This window comes from Centruroides vittatus, unplaced genomic scaffold (genome assembly GCF_030686945.1).
Source record: "Centruroides vittatus isolate TY-2023 unplaced genomic scaffold, ASM3068694v2 scaffold_1172, whole genome shotgun sequence".
NCBI lineage: Eukaryota > Metazoa > Arthropoda > Arachnida > Scorpiones > Buthidae > Centruroides > Centruroides vittatus.
The window spans coordinates 301543-327581 of record NW_027122672.1 but is presented as its reverse complement, the minus strand read 5'-3'; the positions used below and the strand labels follow the sequence as shown (position 1 = coordinate 327581).

The following is a 26039-nucleotide window of genomic DNA, read 5'->3' as shown; positions in this document are numbered from 1 at the left end:
TATTCATTATTAACATTTACAATTTTTTTAAAAATAAAACTCATTACTACCCTCAAAATTAAGCTTCTTGTCATTCGATAATAATTAAAAATATGTTTTATTTAAAAACGCTTTTTATAACGGATGGGACCACATGCTGTTTTAAATGTTGCAGTTTTTTTATAAGCTTAGATGATCACATTACTTATGTGGCAATTTAAGTGGGGTTTTGCTAGCATCTGATAATTTTAAATTTGTAGAATACTGTTCTTTTATATTTGAATTTTCTCCTGAAAATTAAGAGTACTTTTGACAGAATTACAGTTGTCAAGCATTAAACTTTTAATTAAATGTTGATATACAGAATTTTTCTTTAAGTGTTAGATTGACATTAAGCACTAAAAAAAGCACTAATAATTTTATCTTCAACACACACACACACACATGCATAAATTTATATATATATATATATATATATATATATATATATATAAATTTCTTAAGTTGAAAGCTTAAGTTGAAGCTTTTGATAAATTTAGATTTCATAAAATGAATATTTCAGTATGAATTTTCAAATAGAACATACAATAAGACATTTCATTTTTATAATTGGATTCCTTTATATAACAAACAGAATTTTTACTTACTCATTGCTCTATCTATTAATTTCCTGTTATTCCTCTCTTCTCTTTTAAATTTATTCTAAAAAAAATAAATAAATTTTAAATAAATAATTTATAAACAACAGTAATACGTAATTGGTTTTTACCTTTAACTCCCGTCTTGTTCTATTTGTAAAAAATTTTTCTATTAAAGTAAAATCTGTCCCAAATTTATGTAACAATTTATAAAATTTTATCGTTTCTGTAAAAAAAAATTTCTTTTAAGTCAAAACATATCTGCTAATATAAGATTAAAAAAAAATTAATAATAATATTTTAGTAACTACATTTAATATATGAATTATAGAGAGTGAATACAATAATTCTGCAGGAAAATTAAATATAGAAACAAGAATATTTCATAAGAAATTTTAAAATTTATTATGAGTAGCTAACTGTAAATAAAAAAAGTTTCACAGAAAATATAAAATAAACATTATTCATAATATATTTTTTAATTTTACATACTGTGAGGATTTGCACCTCTTAGTGAAAGGGGCGAAGTTTACCCGACTCGCTTTAGGTCAGGATGTCGCGAAACCGGCCTTTACCGTATGGGAGTTAGTGGTCTGGACGCAAAGGGACTCACACAGAGACCGTATTTATAAATTTTTCCGCGTTTATTCAGAGACAATCATGCTTACAGACAAAGCCGAATAGATGTGTCGCAGCCGTACTGTCTCTTCCGTCGATCCTGGGTGTTCTCCGCCGAATCGGGTATTGGAGGTCCGAGGTGAAGAAAGTCGTCGGAAAGTTGAGTCCTTATAGTCCCTGCGCCCGGAGTCTCTCGAATCTCGAATCTCCTTTTCTGTCTTCCATCGGTATCCTTAAGGTTTCTTCTCTCACTCGAGTATCTGCAGTCCGTACACAAGGGTTGACGCTCTCGATCACCACACCACCCTGTCCCGGGAATTTCGGGCTTTTATAACCTTTCTTTCCCCGAAACCCCGAGCTTTTTGGTTGGTCCGAACGAGGGTCTTCTTTTTCTCTATTGGTCCCTGGTCTGTTGCCAGGGACGCGATTCGGGCCGCGGGGTCGCCGAAGATCCCCGAACTCCCCCTCCTGGGCCGCTCCCTGTCCGAGTAGGGTCAAGCCCTTCCCCGGACGACGGTCCCGTAAATTACATCTAAATGTGTTTTCTGACTTGGAGAAGGCGCAGCCGGGACCACTCGGCTCCGAATACCGCCTCCCTCGATGGAAAGCCATACAGATTCCGCTTTGAACTCGGAGCAACCCGATGACCCAAACTTATCCCGGTCGGTTGATCCCTCAGTTGCTCCCACAATCTACGATTTGGGATCTGTCAATTAGGTCGGGAATGTGACAATTAAATCGTCTCGCGCACCCATTTCTTTACCATCTCGATCTTGTTTACCGGATAAATCACGGGTTTAACGACTTTAACTCGACAACCACTTTGCCAACAGGGGGGGGGCGAACTTCCAACAGATGTCCGTTTAAGTTAGTTGTCCTGTTAAATTATTTACAAAACACAAAAAAAAAACGGATTCTAGAAACTAAAATTAGACTTCGAATAGGAAGAAAACAGTAATTATTATTATTATTATTATTTATATTCTCAACTCCCGGCCCCACAATACTAAAAGTAAGTAATGCATAAGGCACAAGATTCCTACCTCTATATATCAATAGAAAATAAAATACAACACCACATAAATAAATAATGGATATTTTAAAGTAAAAATGCAGATATAGTTTAAGTTTAATTACTGTTCATATGACTAATAATTTTTTGATGCAATTACAATGGGTGATTGGTTAATGAACATAATCTGTTCCAAGACCATGCTCTCTACCCAAATTGTTCGTTAACCGATTCTAGATTTACCATAGATTTTTACAGGTATTCCATTAATTCATTCTGGAGATCCTAAAAAGTAAATAAAAAATTATTTGTTGTCTTATTACATATAACTAAATGAAGTAATATACACACAGTCTCGCATTTTTATCAGTCATGCTATTTTTCTATTTGTAGGGCATTAGCTCCTTCGCGGCAATTGATCTGCCCGGAATGGTTCTCGGAAAACCTGTAATTAATTGACTTTTTATATTAAATAATTATTTCCACTCAAACGCAAATCTGACAGCCAAAAAAACTGCCGGGAAATAATGCCCGCGAAATAAATACACCAAAAAGTGTTTTTACAGAAAAACTGTATAAAAAATTTAAAATAAATGCTTTTATTTGAAAAATGTAGCTGCCCCAGATTGTTACTTTTTCATTTATAAGGTGTGAAATTTAACAGGTGCAGTCTACATTGTTTATAAACTGGGTGACCTTGAGAACAGCTGGTATCAGCTTTCCCAGGTCATTCTTATGTACGCCTCGGGAATATTGGTTTAAAGCGGAAAAGGAGCTAACTTACTCCATCTATTCAAATATAACACAAAATTTTGGAGTTTTATGCAATTAAAACACGAGGGGGACTGTAAAAAAAGTATGGGAAAAAAATTTTACTGAATAAAAAACAAACAAACCTGCTGATGTCATAAAAAACATCCAATAGCATTTAAAAAAACTTCACAGATGTCAAATCCATGAAATAGAAGTTTAGAACGATTTTATTAATTTGATAAAAAAACAATAGCGCAATTAATTAGCTAATTAATAAATCATCATAAAAAATTTTGCAGCAAAAATAATTCATGAAATTTGCATAGGTGATAGATAACGATGTATATATGCTGATCAATACATTTTTGGAAAAGTTATAAGTCAAGGCCCTTTTTGGAGGCCCCTTAAGGTCCATGCTCAAGATATCTCGGGTTATGGGTGGAAGGAGTTAATGTCGATTGCTTTTCTCTCTTTTCCATAATTTCAGGGACATCAGTTCTGCCTCCCTGAATGCAGGAGGGACACAGCTTTTGCCAAGCAGAATTCAACTATCATTGAATGACTTCTTACCATGCCTTTTGAATGAGCCAGATAACTTCACGAATATCAAACTTTTCTTTCCAAAATGTTTTTAATGTCATCATTGAGGAGAATAGGCATGATTCAAAACACTGATGAAACAGTGTGCAAATGTACAATTTCTTGAAACCCACAATAATTTCCTGATCCATTAACTGAGTCAACAAAGTGTTATTTGGAGACAGAAACTGAACTGTCAGTCAGGGAAAGTCTTCCAGCAAATTATCTTCAAGATCTTTTGGATGTCCTGGTGCATTGTCCAATAACAACAGTGCTTTCAATGGCTATTCATTGATCTGGAGATAATCCTTGATGCTTGGAGCACAAACTTCAAACAGCCATTCTTTGAAAAGAGCCTGCTTGACCCATGCCATTTTATTTGATTTCCACGTCAATGGTTTCCGATTTGTTTGCAGTCCATAACCCGATCACCCACTGTATTTGAAAATGTTTCATATTTTTGAATACATATAGTGAAACTGAAGAGAATTATCATCTGGATCTTTTTGACATTTTTAATATCATAATACATACAACCTGAAAATAAGCAGTTGCAAACAGCTTGCATTGACAATGCTCGATGGAGACACTTGGTTCCTTGAAATCAATATGCAATGTGTCCTGGTGATTGAAGAACAGGGTAAGCATCACTTTTCCAGCAAATGATTGGCTCTTGAACTTCTTGGGACGAGGGGATGAAGGATGACACCACTGCATGGTTGCACTTTCGACTCTGGTTCCCAGTGGTGACACCAGCTTTTGTCGCCAGCAACAATGCACTCAAGGAACGTGTCGTCTTCAACATTGAAATGCATCAGGTGCTTCAGGGAAACAGCCATCCGGTTTGATTGTTGTTTGGAATTTAACACCTGGGGTATCCACTGGCTGCAGTTCTTATGCTGGCCTAACTCCTGCCGGATTATGTGTTGCATGCTACCGAATCGTACGTAGAGATTTTTTGAAAGCGCTCATATGGATATGCGACAATCTGCCCTAATTGCATCATCAGCTGCCCGCTTGTTTTCTGTATTGGATGTGGCTGGTCTCCCAGATTGACTTGCATTTTGGGTCGAATCGTGACCAGCTCTGAACTTTGCACACCATTCCAGTACGGTGGTTTTCGACAGGCATGCTTCTCCATACACATTCTTCATTCTCCAATGAATGTCTACTAGTGTGTTTCCTTCGGCAGCCAAAAAAAATTACAGCACATTGGTCCTGTTTGGACGCATGTGGTATTAACATTGCCATTGTTTACGTTTCAGCGTTTTCCACACAATAATCCCACGCCTCGCTGTCGGTGCTTATATACCCCACATTGGCGATGCACTAATTTGCATATATGCTGCAGCCACGTTCTTAAATGGAAACTTTTTGATCGCCCCCTTATAATAACAAATAAATATATGAAAAGAAAGACTATTATGTTAATCCAAATAATAATAATAGTTCACTTCTTTTAACATTGTGATTATCCAGTAAAAAGCCCCAAAATTAAACATTTTTAAGTTAAACGTATTTTTGACATGCAGTCTCAAAATGTTTGCCATTTTATCGACATAACAAAATACATGTTTATTGTATAACGACGATAATGCATTATGATCGATATTACTTTCCATTTAAAAATAGCATATTAACTACACAAAAATTTTTTTCTATTTACATTATAAAATTATGAAGTACTTTTAAGTTATAAATAAAATAATTTATTGTACCTTTATCTGTCCAAAAACGTTTTGGCCTCTGTTTTCTAAAAGAAGAATATGTACATTCAGAGACCTCTTGAACAACTTCTGTTAAAGTATTTTTATCATTGCTTCTTCGAATCACTAAAGAATCTTCATCAATTGTAATTTCTCCATTTGGACCAACCATCACACGTGGCCCGGCTACGGATTCTTCCGAAGGTTGTTCAATTTCCTGCTCTCCCAAGTTGTCTTTACTTGGCATATCCTGAGGATCATCAACTTCTTCTTCTTCCTCTCTACAAATTTAAAGATAAGAATTACTATTAAAACCAATAAAAAGTTATCTTTGTGCAAATGATATTTATTTTTACTTAAATTAAAATAGTATTAATATTTCATTACATAAGTTAAAAACATATAATATTAATTTAATTTAAAGGTGCCTATCAAGATTTAGCTTCTGTAAAATACTTGTAATTGTCCTTCCATCTATTAATTTCTGTACTCAAATTCACAAAATTTCATCTAGTGTATAAAACTTTCTAAATCATTAAGCTGATTTTTAGTTAAGACCAGATAACAATTTTTAAATAACTTATTTTTTTAGACACGAGTGTGTATCAAATATTAATAAACATAATTGTCCAATTCATAGATAGAACAAAAAATTAACAAAATAAACAGTAGAAAATTGATGCAAATGTTTCAGGGAATAAAACTACCCAGAATGCAGCCATATTTGTGCTTTTTAAAAGGAACATTCGTCGAGGGTCCATAATTCAGAAGCAGCATAATATTGTTTAACCATAAAGACAATTGTTGTTTTACTGTATGATACTGACAGTGACAATGCTCCAAGATGCCACACACAATTTTACAAAAAGAGAATTATTGGAAGACTAGATGCAAGAAATTTGTAATCGCATGTGTCCGGGTTCTGCTGGCTCAAAGCCTGAATTGATGCTGACACGTTTAAAGAACAGATGTTAGATATCAACCAGAGAGTGTATCAAAAACATTAACTTTGGACTTTGTACCTGGACTCATCAGAACACTACCCCATTCTGTCTACAAAGCAAGTCTTGTCAGATTATCTTCAATACAGTCCCATAAGAGACCAGTTTTGAGGAAGCGGTTTCATGGTCTGAGAAAGCATTACCTTAATGGTTCTACTAGGCTCCATAATTTTGGAAGAGATGTTATTACTGTAAGAAGGTATACAGATATTTTGGAACTACATGAAAGAATTTTCCAAGGTGTTCTGGATGTAGATTTCATTTTCACAGACAATAATGTCCACAAACATAGGGCTGCACTCAGCAAGATCTCCAGACCTAAATCCATAGAATACATGAATGATGCTTAAAGGAAATGAGTTGCATCCTGTTAGCCTTTACCAAGAATACTCCAGGAACTTCAAGATGTTCTTGTTCAAGAATGAACTTTGCTCCTGACAAAGTTGAACATTGTTATAACCAGCATGAAGAATTGCAGTGCAGAATTTGTGCATGCAAAGAGGTAATAACATGCCATATTAATAATTTTCTGTGCAAAAAGATTTATGTAAAGGCTTAGGTCAAACCAATAAAGTGCTAAATTACATTAAATTTAATGTTTTTCAATTGTTTTGTTGCATAAATAATAAAATATTCTGCTTGTATGTAAAGTTTCATGCTGTTCTGATCATTAGTTCCAAAATACAAAAAGTGCTAAATTAATGATTTATTTTATTTTATAAATTAATGATTAGCAGTTTTTTAAATACAAGTAGGCCTATATATTAAATCCTAGGGTATTAATAAATAAAATTAAGCTGAAAACTATCTAAGAATTCATTTCTAGATGCCTAAGAGCACAATGATACGGGAAATGATTTTTCCGAATTACACACAATATTCTTGAGTTGTTTAAATAGTTTATAAAATCAGATATGTAGATTAAAAGAAACTATGCTAAAAATACTAAAAGATCTATATTAATTGCTATCTCTTTTTGAAAGTTATCACAGTTACTAGTATTAATATATTCCAATCAAAATAAAGTACATGCTGAATTGTTATGCCCATCCACTTATAAATATTGATTTTTTCAAGAATTTATTTTAACTGTATTAATTCATCTGGAAATAAACTAAACAGATTGATTATGTTCAAAATTAATTTTATCACTGAAGAACTATTGACATCAGTTCTTCAATATTATTTCATTAAAATATGTTTCAGTGCTATATAATATATAGCCAGGGGGTCAACCTGCGGCTCGCGAGCCACATGCGGCTCTTTGAAGGATTATTTGCGGCTCTCGATAAATGTACCCGAGTTCCCTTCGTTTTTTTTTTCCGATTTTTTGCTACCGCGCATAGTCGCGTGGAAGCTTGTTAGAAGCCGGCACTTTTTGGAATTTTTTTCTGAGTAAACGCGGCGCGCAATAATAACGTTATTTATTGCATTTTTCGCAGTTCGAAAAAATTGAAGATCTTAAATTTTTTGAAATTTTTTGAAAAATTTCAGAAAAAATTCCAACAAAAACCACTAAAGGGCTTCTCACAGAAGCTGGGCGATCATAGAAGGGTTAAATTACTGACAACAAATATGAAAGTCTAAGTGCAACGTTGTAACAAATTTCATTTCCATCCAAGTTAAGAATGATATGACTCATCGAAAACTGCGCGAACGAACATAAACAGTGGTGTAATCGTCCGTAATCGATTGACTCCAGACCGATTTTGAATTTGTAAACTTTCATTGCAAAAGACAGTTGACATTGTGCTCTGGAGGAAACAATTTGTATCACTCTTGCTACGGATATAATTTGTAATCTGGAATTTTTAGTAAGTTAACTAAATTTGTTTCGTAGTATGCAACACGTGTTGTTATTGTTTTAATAACATGAATCTTGTATTTTCTAAATTTATTTATTTATTTCCAGTTTTTTTAAAAGTATGACAACAGAGAACGAAAATAAAAAAAGAAAATACGAGCAAGAAAATAGAAGTTTTAATAATGAGTGGAAAGAGAATTTCTTTTTTATTGACAATAACGGAAAAGCATTATGTGTTATTTGTAATTCTACGGTCAAAAATTATAAAGCTAGCAATTTACGTCAACATTATGAAACCAATCATCCTCAGTTTTCTAATCAGTATCCACCAAATTCCAAATTAAGATCAGATAAACTTGCTTCTTTAAAATCAAATTTACATAAACAACAGTCAGTTTTGATGACCTTCAGCAATCAAGCTAATAATGTGGCTGAAGCCAGTTTTGTTATTGCCTGGAATATTGCTCGTGCAAAACGCCCGTATGGAAAGGGGGAGTTTATTAAAAAAACTTGGACGATGTACTTAAAGTTTTATATCCAAATAATGCAGCATTGCACAAAGTTGTTTCGCAAATTCCCATCTCGAGACACACAACCGAACGACGCGTAACTGCAATTAATACATCTCTTGAATATAATTTAAAAAATGATTTGAAGAACTGTATTGCATTCAGCTTAGCCCTTGACGAATCGACAGATATCACAGATCTTCCGCAATTGGCAGTTTTCATACGTTTTGTTTCACCTGACTTCGTTGTTAAAGAAGAATTATTAGATTTAGTGGCACTTCAAGAGTCAACCCGTGGTGTCGATATTAAAAATGAATTAGATTCCATAATGAAAGTTTTTGATGTGCCTCTTAATAAACTTGTAAGCATTGCAACTGATGGAGCTCCGGCAATGCTAAGTAAAAAAATCGGTCTTATTGGGCTTTTAAGAGATGATTCTCAAATTCCACAATTCATACCGATTCACTGCATAATTCACCGAGAACATCTTGTTACAAAATATTTAAAATATCCTGATGTTATGAAAACAGTGTTACACATTGTGAATTACATTCGCACCAATGCAAAAAATCATCGACAATTCAAAAATTTCCTTGAAGAATTAAAGGATGAAAGAACTTCCAAATGACATTAATTTCTTTTGCATTGTTAGATGGTTGTCTAGCTACAACGTATTAAATTGTTTCGTAGATTTGTTTGATCCGATAACTGCATTTCTAAAAGAAAAGGAAATAACCTATTCAGAATTAGACTATGACGAGTGGTTACAAAACTTAATGTTTTTGACTGATGTCACGGAACATTTGCAAACACTCAATTTAAAATTGCAGGGGAAAGATAAAATAATATCTGACCTCTCACAGTGTATATTTAGTTTTCAAACTAAATTACAACTTTTTCAAAAAGACATTAAAAATAAAACTTTTTGTCATTTTCCTCGAATTACAAAAATTTGTTCCAATATTAAACAATAAAAACTCAACGAGTATATAAAAAAGCTAGAAAGAATATTGACGGAATTCCAAAATAGATTTCAAGACTTGAAATATTTTAAATCGTCTCTTGATTTTTTTCTGAATCAATTTGAAATTAACATAATTCAAGGTGAGTTTTCCATTTCCAATATAATCATGACCCAAAAAGCATCTGGAAAATTAGAATTAATAGAGATGCAAGAAGATCAAGCTCTACAATTAAAATATAAGTCGACATCGATTACTGAATTTTGGAAATTTGTACCAGAATCGAAGTATCCTGAATTAAAAAAGGCTGCTTGTCGAATTATTTCAATATTCGGAACAACATACTTATGTGAATCATTTTATTCCACTTTAAAATTCGTGAAATCCAAACACCGATCAGTATTAACTAACCAGCATCTCAAAGAATTATTGAGAAGTGCTGTCACCAATTATTAACCAAATTTTAAAGAATTATCAAGAAAAGTAAAATAAATGTGTTTAATTTTTAATATTTAAATTCAATACACATATTTTGTACTTTTATTTATATGTTTACAATAAATATAATTTCTGTAAGAAAATTTTTTAATACCTTTTTTGCATGCCTTTTAAATACATATCTAATGGCGGCTCGCAAAAAATTTTAAATTTTGAAAAATGGCTCGGACTATCAAGGAGCTTGGCCACCCGATATATAGTATATGACAACAATATCAATAAATTACTAAAATACTAATCAAACAGCCTTCTTCACAAAAGTACAAAACAATATGCTCTATATTTGAAAACAACAGCTTTATATTAGAACAGCATTCATATTTAAAGTCATATGTTGAAAAACTATGTCTTTTCAATGTAATACATGAAATATGCAATATAATACTATATAACAATATAAAATCAACTTTATGTAAATCAAATAACCGGAGCAAAAATGTTCTACTACTGTGAATGTTTTCAACGCCCCTTCTGGGCTCTTCTTCGGGCTTTTACGTAAATCCATTGTAAGCCGTTCGTTCAATTTTCGAATTTCAATTTAGAAGGCATTCGATTTCTAATTCAAAATGCACACTAGTTTCAATTTCAACCATTATAAAACCAATATAAAATCAAAACGTCGCTTTCCATGGCATGGCAAGTCCTAATGAACAATAACATTTGATTTTATATTGGTTTTATAATGGTTTAAATTGAAACAAGTGCGCATTTCAAATCTCATACTAATATCTGTTATTCAAATATCTTGGAATATGTGTGCATTTTGAGTCAGAAACCGAATGCCTTATAAATTGAAATTCAAAAATTGAATGAACAACTTGCAACGGATTTACGTAAAAGCCCGAAGAAGATCCTAGAAGGGGCGTTGAAAACGCTTGCAATAGTAGAACATTTTTGCTCTGGTTATTTAATTTAAGTGAAGTTGATTTTATATTCATCCCAATGTGTTAAGAAGTTAAAAACTACATAACAAGATATAAACACATTAAACAAACAGAAAAAAGAACAATTAGCAACTTTGTTACAGTCTCTCACATATAGTGATGCACGAATGGAATGATAATATTAATGCTCACTAATTAATAAGAATTCTATGATTAAATTTAATCATGTATTCCCCAAAACAGTTTCTTTTTTTTTTATACCAATGCCGTCATAACACGTTATTGACACTTTTTTAAATTATAAGTATCAATAAGGAAGTTAAATGGAAATGTTCCAATTACTCAAATTATTGTTTTAACACACATGAAATAAGCTATAATAAAAAAATTTTGATAAATTTCTGAATAGTTTTATCCATCCTTACATATACATAGAAAAAGAAAACAAATTACTATACTTGTCTAACTTCATTCTCTTTGAGATGTTTTGACATATTCAATTTAACATTTCACTGCCACTGCTGAAAAAAATTGTACCAAATATGCTGATTTGTTTTTCATTTTGAGTAACCTTTATAGAATTATATGTGATGACGTGAAATTGAGTCACTGACAACTATATGAAGACATACTTAATTACAATGATTTTTCCTTGTTCACATCCTGGGGAAATAAGAAACCAAGGAATAAAATAAAACTTCTAAAATATTTCTTGTACTTCCAAGTAGTAATAAAATGACATCTGAAATAACACATGTGCAATTTACCAAAAACTTCCTAGATGACACAAAGTTGCTTCAATTGGCAACAAAAGTGTCAACTTATAAATTTTATTACTTGACAGATTAGAATCCAGAGCTTAAATAAATGGTCATTATTGCTTATAATAAATTGGCTAATACAGAATATTTTATCAAAAAAGGAGCATTAACAAAATTGAAAAAAGTTATTTTGTCAAGAATATTGAATTATATTTGTAAATAATTACAAGAAGAATTTTAAAGACATTAGTTTGGATTTTTTTCTATAGGTGGCAATAAGAAAATGTTAGATTATCTTGAGCATCCTGATTATTGCAAATTAATATGCAATACAGTATTGACTACAGTTATAACAAAATTAAATTAAAATAAAATAAATAATAAATATGAGAATGCAAGCCACTTACTAATTTATGTAAGTATTATCAATACTACTTAAATTTTATACAAGTTAAATTTTATTTATTAAAAGTTAAGTTGAAATTTCCCTAAATGCTTAGGGAATAGAACCAGTATACACGCTTAATTTGAATGAAGTAGAAAAGAAATTTGCAAAAAAATGCATAAATAAAATTGTTTATTCAATTTTTGTCTCATATAAAAAAAAACATTACAGTGTATTTTGGAATGTATGATAAGAAGGAACAGTACAAACATCTTACAATCAAAAATTGAGAAGGCCAAAATAATTAACACTTTGCCAAAATCATTCATTATGTTGTCTAAGATCTGGCAATTGACATACAGAAACATTTTTAAGTTTTATGATTCTTTAAAGTTTGCACTGATTAAGAAAAACTTATGCACAGTTGAATTTACTCAAGTCAAAAAATCTCTTTATAAAGATTAATTTAATAAACAATTGCCTTCCTAGTAAATATCTAATATTCAACTTTATGCATATTACAATGCTTTGGGCTAAAGCTACTATCAATTATGCAAAAGTCAGCTCATACAGATAAACCTATAAAATTTTATACATTTACCAAATTTTAAAATTATCCCTATTCATAAAGGATTTATATAATAATAAAATTGTACTGAAATTTTGTAGCTAAGTAAAACTGTTTGTCCATTTTGACTGTGTTTTACTATTCTATTCATTTGAATATAATTTATAAAGAAATTATGTTTGCAATTTAACAAATTAAAACACTGCATGTGTGATAAAATGAAACCAGTGCAATGTCTTATTTATCACAACAATCATCTTATTCTCAGCCTAACAGCAAACATATTTCCAGTATTATTTCTTTATTGTAATTATAAGATTTCATATTTAACTCTATCTCCATCTTGTTCCTTCATTTATCATAAATTTGAGAGCGTGTAATAAACAAGACGACTGTCTTGCTTGGAAAAAATAGGCGTATAATTGCAGATAAACATCAAATGACTTAACGCATGCTATAATCTTCTACTGTCATTGGCTATATTTAACTGGATGATGTTTGAAAATGGGACCACAATGGACCGATAATATGAATAACTAGTACAACCCTTTTAAGATTCATTTTGTAATAATATATTATACTAAATTAAAGAAATAAGGGCTTACGTTGGCTGTACTATAGTCACTGTATTCAATCCTTTATTTTCTTTCTTTTGACTGAAATAAAATATTTAAAATAATACAGTTTTTATAATGAAAGTAATATAATAAGCTAAAACTAATCAATTATGGAAATAACCCAAAATCAAAAAACAGCATATATATTTGGATACCATTTCTAATTTTTAAAATTATTATTTCTAATAATAAATTACAATATATTTGTTATTATTCGAAACAGATTTATATAAGTGCATATAATCAATGTAAAATTTGTTATAATTTTAATAAAATCTTGTGAATAAAAACATTTTGTTTTCTGTAAAGGAAATTAAATGATTTTTCTACAGCGTGCAAAAGACGGTTTCAAGTTTTAATGTTGAGTGGACACAGCAATTATTTTGACACTAAAACAATTTTCAGCTGAGAGTGATTTGTAAGAGAAAAGAATTAAGAATTACTAGTAGAATATAAATAAATGATTAGAAGAAAATATAACAAAATTATTTTTCTCTATTTTTAGCATTATTATCACTATCATTATTCTTCGTGTTAAAAGCTTATAAAATAGAGACTTAAAACATGTCATTTCCAGTTTAGGGAAAACGAAGTCTTGTATGTCATTAAATAAAGTTTTAATTTCGTCATATTTACTTTCAGATATGGTGGTATTGTTATATTTGAGGTATAACTAACATGGGTGTGTGAGAAAATTGTCCATAACATTAATAATTAAAAAAGGATGTTGTGACGATGCTACTGTATTTTCATATCAGAATTGCCATTTTTGTCCATGCACGTAACGTCAAAGTTATTTGCTTGTGAAGACATAGTAAGCAGTGTTGCAATGAATAGTATATTCGATCAGAAGCGTGGCCAAAAACTGAATATTTGGCCAGACTATTCAGCTTGATTAACGCATGTACGAAAATTGACACGCAAACTGCATTATGGCAAGGATCATGCTCTCTATTGGCCCGCTATCACCACGCTTCGCCAATCGCGTTAATTCTTGACAGTTGTAGCAGACAGATATAAGCATCATGGCAGTATGTTATACATGATGATATCAAGTGTGGATAACAATGAAATGACCTACACATGTAAATAATGAAAAAAGAACAGAGAAGGACCACAAGTAAAAATTTGAAAATAAATATGAAATTGAGTTGATAATATAATCAAACAAGTTCAGGCAGTTTACTGGCATGAAATTTGCGACCGTCAATGCCAAATAATTGTTCTCGTAGACTTCGGAAAGCTAAATGCTTGTAATGAAAGTCACTTAGTGTGCATGGGCGAAAGCCTGGGGCCATTCAGGCTACCAAGCTGTCTCGAATCTGTGAAATCATAACTGTGACTTATACCAACATCCTATCTGTCTCTTTTCTTTGCTATCACCAGGCTACAAGTCATGTGATTGTGGAATGGGAAATCTACGATGGAAGAGTGACGAATCAAATGTATTATGCGTGCACATTATGATGTATGCATAGGCATATGTGAACTAGAGCAATAGAGGAAAGAGAATGGGAAGAGCAAAGACCAGCGCATAAAAAGAAAGATAGGCACCCTCGTTTTGTGCAAGTTATAAGTTATAAATAAATATAAACAAACAACACTAACCCAATAACATTAAATCTAAATACCAAAAGGATTAATTTACTGTGTTTTTGTTATTTCTTACTCCTGTTTTTAGGTACAGTAGAGAATTGAAAATCGGAATCAATTGGGGACTGGGGTTGTTTAGATTAGTGATTTGTTCCGATTACCAATTATGTACGAATAAATATATTAACCTGTCCGATGTTCAAATTTTTCTCCATTGCATGTTGCTTCGTGTTGAATTTTCGTCGATTTTAAGCCTAACGAAAATTTTTATGATAATAATCGAGGCTATCGTATCGTTAAAAATTATTTCTGCATTTTGTACAAACAAAATAAATATATTGAAGAATATAAAAACATGAAAATTATACTTTAAAAATAAATTTAGTATCAAAAATGTTCGATTCAGCACGACACAGTCCGACTGAAAATCGTTCCGATTACCGGGGTTCCGATTAACGAGTCTCTACTGTATTCGATATTCGGCTGAATACCAAATAGTAACTGAATATTCGTTGCATCACTAATAGTAAGTAACCAAGAGTGAAAATAAATATGAAGAAATAAAAATTTTTTTTAATGAAAAAGAAAAGTTAAATTCACAGTCTTCATTTTGGATGAACATGAAATGACATCATGTTTTTTAAATCTCGTTTTATAATTATTATTAATTAATTAATTATTAAATATAATAATAATAATGTTATGGTAAAATAAAAAAATTATTTTGTTTCAAAAAATCCCTTCTTACTGTGCGTTCTTGTGACGTACCCTAACTGTGAAAACTGGTAAAATTGAGAAGGTTTGAACCTACATTGTGCTCTGGTAGCTAGCATCTTATCCATTTGGCTATCACTATTACAAGAAGTGAAACTTCCAAAGACTTATAAGCTAAATGCTCAATTTCAGAGGCCGGTTTTTGTTGGAATCAACAATCATGATGTTTTGTAGATGTTCTTCTGATGTAATAAAAGGTTGGTGGTGCTGTTGACCCCTTGGGGAAGGTGATCTCATTTCACTCCCCCCTTTCCAGAGCTGACCTTCTGTGAGTCAAGACTGTGTGTAATCTTTGTGCACTCTTTGTTCCTTTGTTACATAACCGGTTATGCTAGTCCAACTGCCTTTTTACTAATCTCTCCAATAAGTGCCAAGTCTAACAGCTTTCTAGAAGTGCTTCAGAAGTGGGTCCTATTATTTGAACAAGGAGCTGTTTGTGTTTAGGGCTATGTGCTCAGCAAGTTTTGTTCAAATCAGAGACCTGAACATCTGACCTCCTTGTTAGAAACCCTTTCACTATCTGTGAATTACTATTTAATACTTTTGAGAGTAATCCATTCATAAATAATCATTTGTGCTTTAAAAGAATGGCATTACTTAGGAGGGCAACTACATTAATTTTTATAAATGTGAAACCTCATTCTTTTATATGTTTAAATTAATTTCAACATTTCAAAATAATTAAAAGTTCTTTATTTAAAATTATTTTTCATAGTTCAAATTTGTCAAAACATGTTAATGAAAAATTTTCTGGCTATAAAACTTAATTATCTGATCTGATCTTAATAATTTATGCAGAAATTTGTATTTTATACATTACAACCATCAAAATTTTAAACATCTTCATTTTGTATTGTCTGGTCTTACTAAAAACGTTTACGAAAAGTAATTAATATATATATATATACACTGGACGAGAAAAAAAATAACGCACCATGAAGGACTTGTTGGATTTGAATTAAAATTGGTATGTTGCATCATCATAGCTAGATATGTAAATGATTAGCTTTTGGGATCAGGTTCTTGTGTTGTATCGCCACCAGAGGGTAGAAAAGTGCTTCCTCTGTCTGGTATAAAGGTGCACGCTGTGACGACTTGTGCATATGTCCTGCGCTTGTGTTGATGGTTGTGACTTTGTTGAGTGACAGACATGCCTCTATGACACATTCGACGGCCTTACACTCAGTTAAGTGAGTTTGAGAGAGGTCGCATCGTTGGATTGAGAGGAGGAGAATGGTCATATCGCCGGATTGGCTGCCATCTGAACCATTCTGATGGAACTGTTAGGATGTGTTATGAGCAGTGGGGATGTAGGGGAACGCATGAATGGCAAACAGGCTCCGGACACTATCGACAGACCACCAGGCGGGAGGATCATCTCATTGTACGTCAAGCACGGATAGCGCCTACAGCTTTGTCGTCTACCATTCATGCAGCATTGGCACCTGCATTACAAAACCGTGTATCCAGCTGCACCATTTTCAGGCGCTTAGTAGAAGGCGGATTGGTCTCCCGAAGGCCAGTATGTGTTCTACCATTAACAGCCATCCACCAACGCCTCCATCTGCAGTGCTGTCTTGCACGACAATCATGGACAGCTACCGACTGGCAGCATATTGTCTTCAGCGACAAATCCTGCTTTTGTTTGGGGGCTCACGATGGCTGTGTGAGGGTATGGTGGCCCGCTGGTCAAGGTGTCAACCCAGCCTATACTGTGGAGCGGCACACGGGCCCAACCCCTGGTGTTATGGTGTGGAAAACTGTAACATACAACAGTAGGACACCTCTGGTTGTCATGCATACTACCTTCACAGCCCAACGATGTGTGCAATACAACCTCCGGCCACATGTGTTGCCCCTCATGGCAGGGCTTCCTACAGGCATATTCCAGCAGAATAATGCCCAGCCACACACTGCAGCGGTCTCCCAAGCATGCCTACATAACATTGCCACACTTCCTTGGCCTGCACGGTCTCCAGATTTATCATTAATCCAACATGTGTGGGACTACCTGGGACGCCAGCTGTGACAGCCGCGAGATCTGACACATCTTGAGTCCCAGTTGCATCACGCATGGACAGATATGCCACAGAACATTATATGGAACCTTTATGCCTCCATGCCAAGGCGTATCACAGCTTATATCTGCACTAGAGGCGGCCCAACAGGATATTAGTGCTTGCACTGTATTGAACATTACTGCACAATAAAGTATGTTTTTGCTTTATGGTTGCAATCATATACCTGTCTAGCTATGACAATGTCACATACCAAGTTTTGCTCAAATCCAACAAGTCCTTCCTGGTGCGTTATTTTTTTTGTCGTCCAGTGTGTGTATATATATATATATTAGCAGGTAGGCCCGGCATTGCTTGGGCAAAAGTAACAATAGCAAAGATTAAGATTACTACGTTATAGTCAAAAAAAAAAAAAAAGAGTAATTTCATCAACAAACTAAATGTTTCTAAAGAAAGGTCAAATTTAAAAATTGAATGTTCTAATATTGTTCAATTTTCACGACGTGTTCTGATTATATCGTTCAATTTTCATCGAATGTTCTAAAGAAGAAAGATCGAGAAAAACTAAACTAATCTGTTTAAATTTGAAGATCGAATATGTTCCAACATATTACTCTCTCTTCTTTTTTTCCTCCAGCGCCCGTAAATCTTGCACGTCGCTTTCTATTGTTCATCATTGTTACTTAACACTTTGGTACTTAAATTTGGTACTGTGTACCAAATTTCAACTTTCAACTCCTAACCGTTTGGGCTCTGCGCTGAATTTTATCATCATCAACTCGTCTCGATTATATATATAGATATATAATATATATATATATATTATATATATATTGAAGTAATGCCTTCAAATTCCTGTAACTTTGCCATAGAAGTAATTTTTCAGTTATGAAATCTTCATTTAGTCTGATTTAATATACAAATTAGTCTGATTCAACTTCTTTTTTATGTAGAGATTTTTATTACTTTTCAATAAAATAAAAAATTTTCACGTGTCTATAGAAATGTTTTTTTAAGTGTGTGAAAAACATGTTAATTAAACTAGCATCATGATTTCGATTACAACTTCTGTATATAAACATATAATTTTTTTCGACCAGTGTGTAATTTATTTGAATATTTTAATACTAAAAAGAAATGCTAAACCATATTGAAAACAATATAACGAAAATACTAATAATTCAACAAAATTAATTAGTACAGTTTATTGAATATCTAAAAAGATATATAACAAAGAAATTATGGTTCTTTTTGGTTAATGGGACGCCAGAAGATGATCGCAAAAGACTATCGTGTTTAACAATTTAGCTCATGCAACTGTGCTAGCCTCGAGTAGCCCACTCGACTGTTCACAGAGTACTTGATTTTATATAGTTTTAGGGGAGTGTGGGGGCTCGCCCCTACTTGGGTGTCAAAGTGAATGTTATAGTGAGCACCAAGGTGCAGATCTACATGCCAAGCATATAAAATAGGCAGTATACTGATATGCATTAAAAACCTTTAGAAGCAAATACCTCGTGAAGGGTTAACAATTCTAGGAGTTGTATGAAACCCCTCATTCACAGCTTGAATCTTACTTGTTGCTGTACATATTGGCTGGTGTCCCATTAACCAAAAAGTACTGAAATTATACTGTCATCAACACACAAAAACCCCATTAAGTACTAAAAATCAATTCTACAGAAGCAATAAAAGACAATTAATATTGCATATAACAACATAAAATTTTTATCACACAAAGGTTCATTATAAATTGTAATCACAAAATTACCTAGATTTACTAACAACTAAACTTGACCAAAAAATAAAAAATAATTTAGTAGTTTACCAGATATCCTCAGCAATGCAGACTGCCCAACTATATACAAGTAAAAGTACAAATAATTCTACTGATTTAATATTTTTGAGATTTTCGCAGAACACATATTCCAAGGATCTGCATGACTACGACATAAAAATTATTTGACCCATAGTGGCATTTACAAGGTTTTCGTGTATTGACGATGATATAACTTAACATTTCTAGTCATTTGAAAGTTAATTTTTTAAATGAAAATTTAAATAATTAATAATTAACAATACAAAGAATAAATTTTATCCAACCTCATTGGATTATTTGGTGGATTCCAATAAATTAAATCCATCATTGTCATTTGATTACGTTCCGGTGGTTTTTTGTTGTATCTGTTGCGTTTTTTTGATACTTCCTAGAACAATAAAATTATAAGTTATATCAAAACTTTTTCTAAATACAAACCTTAAGGCTAAAAAAACTTATGGACTTATTCATGTTTAAATTATCAATACATAATTCCTATTAGTCTTTGTTGAATTTATTTCGGTAATTGTACAGGATTCCCTCATTCCAACGTGGGTTAAAATGCACCTAGATAGTCCAAGATGGCGGATGGCGAATGGCAACGGAGAAATTTTTGCTACCCTACATTCTAACCATCAAATGCTATAAACAAAAAATCATAGGACTACTCACTGACTGTACCCCATTCGAAGATGCCATTGCTTAAGCTTGTTGTCTTTGCGAAGCAACACGTTGGACAGCAGAAGCATAGAAGGTATGTCACGTGACTTCACACATACGCCACTTTGTCACATGACTATACAGAAATTTCACTCGAGACCTCTCCGATGTCACATGATAGAACAGTGAGTGATGCACTTGTACTAACATTCAACATTTACATGCAGATAAAGCTTCAAATTTAACTAATTTACTAGTGAAATAATCTAATAAATAAGCCAGCAATGAGTTGCTCAACTTTCCCAGCAAACATTTAAAATTTTGGTGACGCCATCTATTATCATATTTTATTTTAAAAATTTTTATATAATAAAATGGCAAAAAAGCTTATTTTTAGGGTAGGGTAGGGTATTTTGCATGGGTTTTATAGAAAATTGTATATGCTAATAACAAATAAATCAGCAATAAGTCCAACCCTACTGGAGATATACACAATTCCCATTATGTCCCTGCCCCCTTGACCTTCAATCACAAAAACTTAATAGCATCGATCCCCAATACACAAACCTCCCTGCAAAATTTCAGAAATTTTCGACATAAAGCACAAGAGTTATTTAACTTCAAACAGGGTAAATAAAATCATGCCACACACATGTACACTAACATTTATACATACAGAAATTACATCTGAATTTTTTTACATTTCTTGAGATTTCAAGATGTCCTAAGCCCAAAATATAAAAATATTAGGGGGGAGGCATTTTGACTGATCACTCTACTTTCTTTCCCTCTGTTATATATAACAGGCAGGAAAGTAAAAATAATATGCAGTGTTTAAGGCATATATTTCTGCTTGCATCAGCTGCAACCTGAGATTGTGGGGTCAGTGGAGTGCATAGTTGTCGGCATTCACAGCTTGCTCAAACTATTTCAAAACTGCCTAAAACGATTTTCAAAAGATTGTTTGATAGTATTTTATTGGAAATAAAAAGAATAGAAGTTATCATTGAGTAATCTGCCACTGGGTAGGAAAAGTGATAATTGATTAGTCAGATTTCAAAGCTTTTGTTTGCACAAATGCTAAAACCTAATACATATCCAATAGCATATCCATGCTCTAATGGTTTATTACTGGGTTTATAGGTCTGCAATTTGAAAAAATTGTAAACCTATAAATTCCCACCGTTGTCTGTCTGTCTTTCCTTAATCTCGAGAACGGTGTTTTAGAAAAATGAAATTCAAGACCCGATAAGGAAAGCTTAGGGGCAGGAGGCCACGATTAAGTATATATAAACTTATTTATGATGCAAACTGGAAATCACGTTATTTCTATTAAAAAATTTTATCCCGAAAGGAGTTAGATGACTGGCACAACTCCATTTATAACAGAAAAGTATCATGTACAGTATAGGGGCAAGACACTATAGTACTAATTCAAGGTGGCAAGGTGGAGAGTATATATTTTAAATGAAATAAATTAAAAAATATCATTAAAAATTGCAGCCTGGTAATGTGATGATGTAACAATAAATAATTATTCAAACACTGCCAGAGGTTGACAGGCAACCAAAATCAACTCGTGAAAATTAGCCCACAAACACAAGGAATTAGGATTTCAAAAGGATTAGAACCACATTTTGTTGTATTTCTTACTAATTCAGTTTAAAATTTAAAAAATAATGCATAAAATTAAATAATTATTAAACTCCATTTAATACTGTAATTATTTAATTTTACAAAAGTACTGGTCTGTGAAAATAAAAAGTTTGAGCACTGCTCTGATACAGGTTTCATCTATTGTTTTAGATAAAACATTTTATTTGCAAACAAATTCTTTATATGGAATTACTTGCATATCTTACATAAATTATATATATATATATATATATTATTGTTATATAATTTTATATGATTCTATGTTAAAATTTATTTGCAGATTTAGATAAGAAATTTCTAATTACTTAATTTGGGATTATAGGGATTTAATTAGAATTTTAAAGTTTATTCTTTAGTTTTTAAAAATTGTTTGTTTTTTGCAAAGTTAACTCGGTAGGTTTTGTTGTAGATTGTTGCAGTATTACCAGAAATTAACTAATGCAATGTTTATCAACATGTAGTCCAGGGATTCTTTGGAGTCAGAGTAAAATCACATGATAGGAAATATGACGTCACTACTCTATCACATGATGTCTCCAAAGTACAGGGCAAAAGAATGAATTCTTCCACAAGAAGAATAAATTATCAGGAAACATGTCATAGATGCGAGATGTGGCTAAGATGAATGAATAGTCACACGACCAAATGACACCATGAAAGTGTCATGTGACACACTTTATATGTATCTGCCATCCAATGTGCTGCTCTACAGCAAAAATAAGTTTAAGCAATGGCATCTTTGAATGGCACACACTCAATAAGCATTCCTAAAATTTTTTGTTTATAGCATATTTTTTATGGAAATTCCAAAAACTTCTGTGTTTTGGAAATGTTCGAGTCTAATTAGTCTAGAATCAATTAATATTATGGAAAAAAATCTTTCAAACTGCTGTATCCCCAAAGTGCATAAGTGCAATGTTGCATGTGTAAGAAATAATACAGAATACTTACGTCATCATTTGATTTATTTACTTTTCTCTTTTCTGAGGCAACTGGTGAAGTAATTTGAGGACTTATATCATCGTCATTTGATTTATTTACATTTTTGTTTTCTGAGGCAACTGGTGAAGTAATTTGAGGACTTATATCATCGTCATTTGATTTATTTACATTTTTGTTTTCTGAGGCAACTGGTGAAGTAATTTGAGGACTTATATCATCGTCATTTGATTTATTTACATTTTTGTTTTCTGAGGCAACTGGTGAAGTAATTTGAGGACTTATATCATCGTCATTTGATTTATTTACATTTTTGTTTTCTGAGGCAACTGGTGAAGTAATTTGAGGACTTATATCATCGTCATTTGATTTATTTACATTTTTCTTTTCTGAGGCAACTGGTGAAGTAATTTGAGGACTTATATCATCGTCATTTGATTTATTTACATTTTTGTTTTCTGAGGCAACTGGTGAAGTAATTTGAGGACTTATATCATCGTCATTTGATTTATTTACATTTTTCTTTTCCGAGGCAACCGGTGAAGTACTTTGAGGACTTATATATTGCTTTGTGTTAGTTGCTAAAGTTATTTCTTTAGTTGGTGAGGAGATTTTATTGTTTTCTGATGTAGGACTTCCAAGATTTGGCACAACACTTCAAAAAAAGTTAAATTAATTTTAAATAAATATTAAATGTACTTTTAATTTATATAAATAAAGATAAATTAGTCACACATATTTAGAATAACTCTATGAGTAATCTAGACCCATAGTTAGCTTATATAAATAATTATATTAAAGTCTATTATATAATATTGTATATTTTTATACATTATTTTGGTTAGATTTACCTTAGGTATCCATGAGGGCGGCTCGTCTCCGATTCCACCAAACAGAAAACGGGAAACAGTGGGGACGCACGTTTTCCTCAACCTAACCTATTCTAATAATTTGGTTGCTAATAGGTTAGAACGTGCGTCCCCACTGTTTCTTGTCTTCTGTTTGCTGGAATCAGAGACGAGCCGCCATCTTGGATACCTAAGGTAAATCTAACCATTATCTTATATTGTAGTTAAATTGTATATTGTAAAACAAAGTAGAGTCAGAATTAATGTTTCAAGTAAGAAAGTCTATGTTAAATTAAACTCACAGTTCTTTAGATTTAATAGATTTTTCCTTTCCATCGATTTCTTCATTTAATGATACTTTCCATTGTCTAGTATTCCTCTGAACTGCTTCACGTACATTTGGTTGAGCTCTAATCAACCTCCGCCTTGTCACACACTCCGTCACGAGATCTCTCCGATGTGTTTCCGGCATCACTTGATACAGCAGTGAGTGAAGTCTTGTTCCTAACACGTGATTATTGTTATTCAAAACACCCGGCAGACCACAGTTCGAGTGTTGCCAGACTGGGCGTAAAGTCGCCGCTTGGGCTATTTTTGGGCTTTTCAACAAAGCATGCTACAAATTTTTTGGGGGCAACTTGCTACTTTTAAGGCTACTTCTGTAATTTCATTGGCTACTTCATGCTACTTTTTGGTAAATGAAATATTAAATCATTTTAATAGCTATAAAATTAGTTAAATTATATCAAGATTGCTAATGTAGTGGGGGTTCTACTGCTGTTATTTAACGGGCAAAAAGTAACGATAGCGAAGATTAAGATTATTACAATACAGCCAATCTTACCCGTTTTCACAGAATTCAAGAATCGGATACCTCTGTTTCCAGACTAATTAGAGAATTTTTAAATGCGTCTAAAAATATGTTCGATTTCCCTCAAAAACGCAAAATACCGCATCTGCGCCTGTAAATCTTGCACGTCGCGTTCTTTTAACACTTCCATTGTTGACACTTCCCCGCGGGAGAAGTGTTAACAACCTCTCCCCCGCGGTGGGAATTTAAAAAAATCCCTTCTTAGTGTACGTTCTCATGAAGTACTCTGTGTACCAAATTTCAACTTTCAACTCCTAATCGTTTGGGCTCTGCGCTTATTATTATCATCAACCTATCTCGATTATATATATAGACTAGCTGACCCGGCCACGCGTTGTTGTGGCTAAAAATGTATCTATTATAAATGTGCAACACTTCCCCCGTGGGGGGAATTTCAAAAAATCTCTTTTTAGTGTATATTCTGTTGACGTCACCTATTAAAACGCAATTAAAAACGCAAAAAAACCGCATGTAAAATAGTATAAATAGAAGCCGAGTTCTTCACAGTAAGCCTTAATCCTGTCCCTTTCCCCGCTGGGGAATATCGAAAAATCCCTTTTTAGTGTATATTCTGTTGACGTCACCTATTAAAACGCAATTAAAAACGCAAAAAACCGCATGTAAAATAGTATAAATAGAAGCCGAGTTCTTCACAGTAAGCCTTAATCCTGTCCCTTTCCCCGCTGGGGAATGTCGAAAAATCCCTTTTTAGTGTATATTCTGTTGACGTCACCTATTAAAACGCAATTAAAAACGCAAAAAACCGCATGTAAAATAGTATAAATAGAAGCCGAGTTCTTCACAGTAAGCCTTAATCCTGTCCCTTTCCCCGCTGGGGAATATCGAAAAATCCCTTTTTAGTGTATATTCTGTTGACGTCACCTATTAAAACGCAATTAAAAACGCAAAAAACCGCATGTAAAATAGTATAAATAGAAGCCGAGTTCTTCACAGTAAGCCTTAATCCTGTCCCTTTCCCCGCTGGGGAATATCGAAAAATCCCTTTTTAGTGTATATTCTGTTGACGTCACCTATTAAAACGCAATTAAAAACGCAAAAAACCGCATGTAAAATAGTATAAATAGAAGCCGAGTTCTTCACAGTAAGCCTTAATCCTGTCTCTTTCCCCGCTGGGGAATGTCGAAAAATCCCTTTTTAGTGTATATTCTGTTGACGTCACCTATTAAAACGCAATTAAAAACGCAAAAAACCGCATGTAAAATAGTATAAATAGAAGCCGAGTTCTTCACAGTAAGCCTTAATCCTGTCCCTTTCCCCGCTGGGGAATGTCGAAAAATCCCTTTTTAGTGTATATTCTGTTGACGTCACCTATTAAAACGCAATTAAAAACGCAAAAAACCGCATGTAAAATAGTATAAATAGAAGCCGAGTTCTTCACAGTAAGCCTTAATCCTGTCCCTTTCCCGGCTGGAGAATATCGAAAAATCCCTTTTTAGTGTATATTCTGTTGACGTCACCTATTAAAACGCAATTAAAAACGCAAAAAACCGCATGTAAAATAGTATAAATAGAAGCCGAGTTCTTCACGGTAAGCCTTAATCCTGTCCATCTCCCCCCGTAGGGAGA

The 26039-nt window shown here is 32.8% G+C and overlaps 1 protein-coding gene across 1 annotated transcript; it reads right to left on the bottom strand.

Annotated features, from left to right (window-relative positions):
• Positions 1–5241: 5241 nt before the first annotated feature.
• Positions 5242–24053, bottom strand: LOC136986797 (transcription factor TFIIIB component B'' homolog). Its single transcript, XM_067284412.1, has 5 exons — positions 23884–24053; positions 22746–23388; positions 19763–19866; positions 13263–13313; positions 5242–5566 (listed from the first exon to the last, which is right to left on the bottom strand). The coding sequence occupies exons 1-5, from the start codon at positions 24051–24053 to the stop codon at positions 5242–5244; spliced, it is 1293 nt and encodes a 430-aa protein (XP_067140513.1).
• Between the last annotated feature and the right edge of the window lie 1986 nt (positions 24054–26039).

Bases quoted from the DNA above. Each gene is read 5' to 3' on its own strand.
- LOC136986797 (XM_067284412.1), bottom strand. From the start codon at position 24,053: ATGCCGGAAACACATCGGAGAGATCTCGTGACGGAGTGTGTGACAAGG. The intron at 19,867-22,745 runs GTAAGTATTCTG...TTATTGTTCTAG, and splicing joins TAAATAAATCAAATGATGAC to GAAGTATCAAAAAAACGCAA. The intron at 13,314-19,762 runs GTTGGATAAAAT...ATTTTATTTCAG, and splicing joins CCACCAAATAATCCAATGAG to TCAAAAGAAAGAAAATAAAG.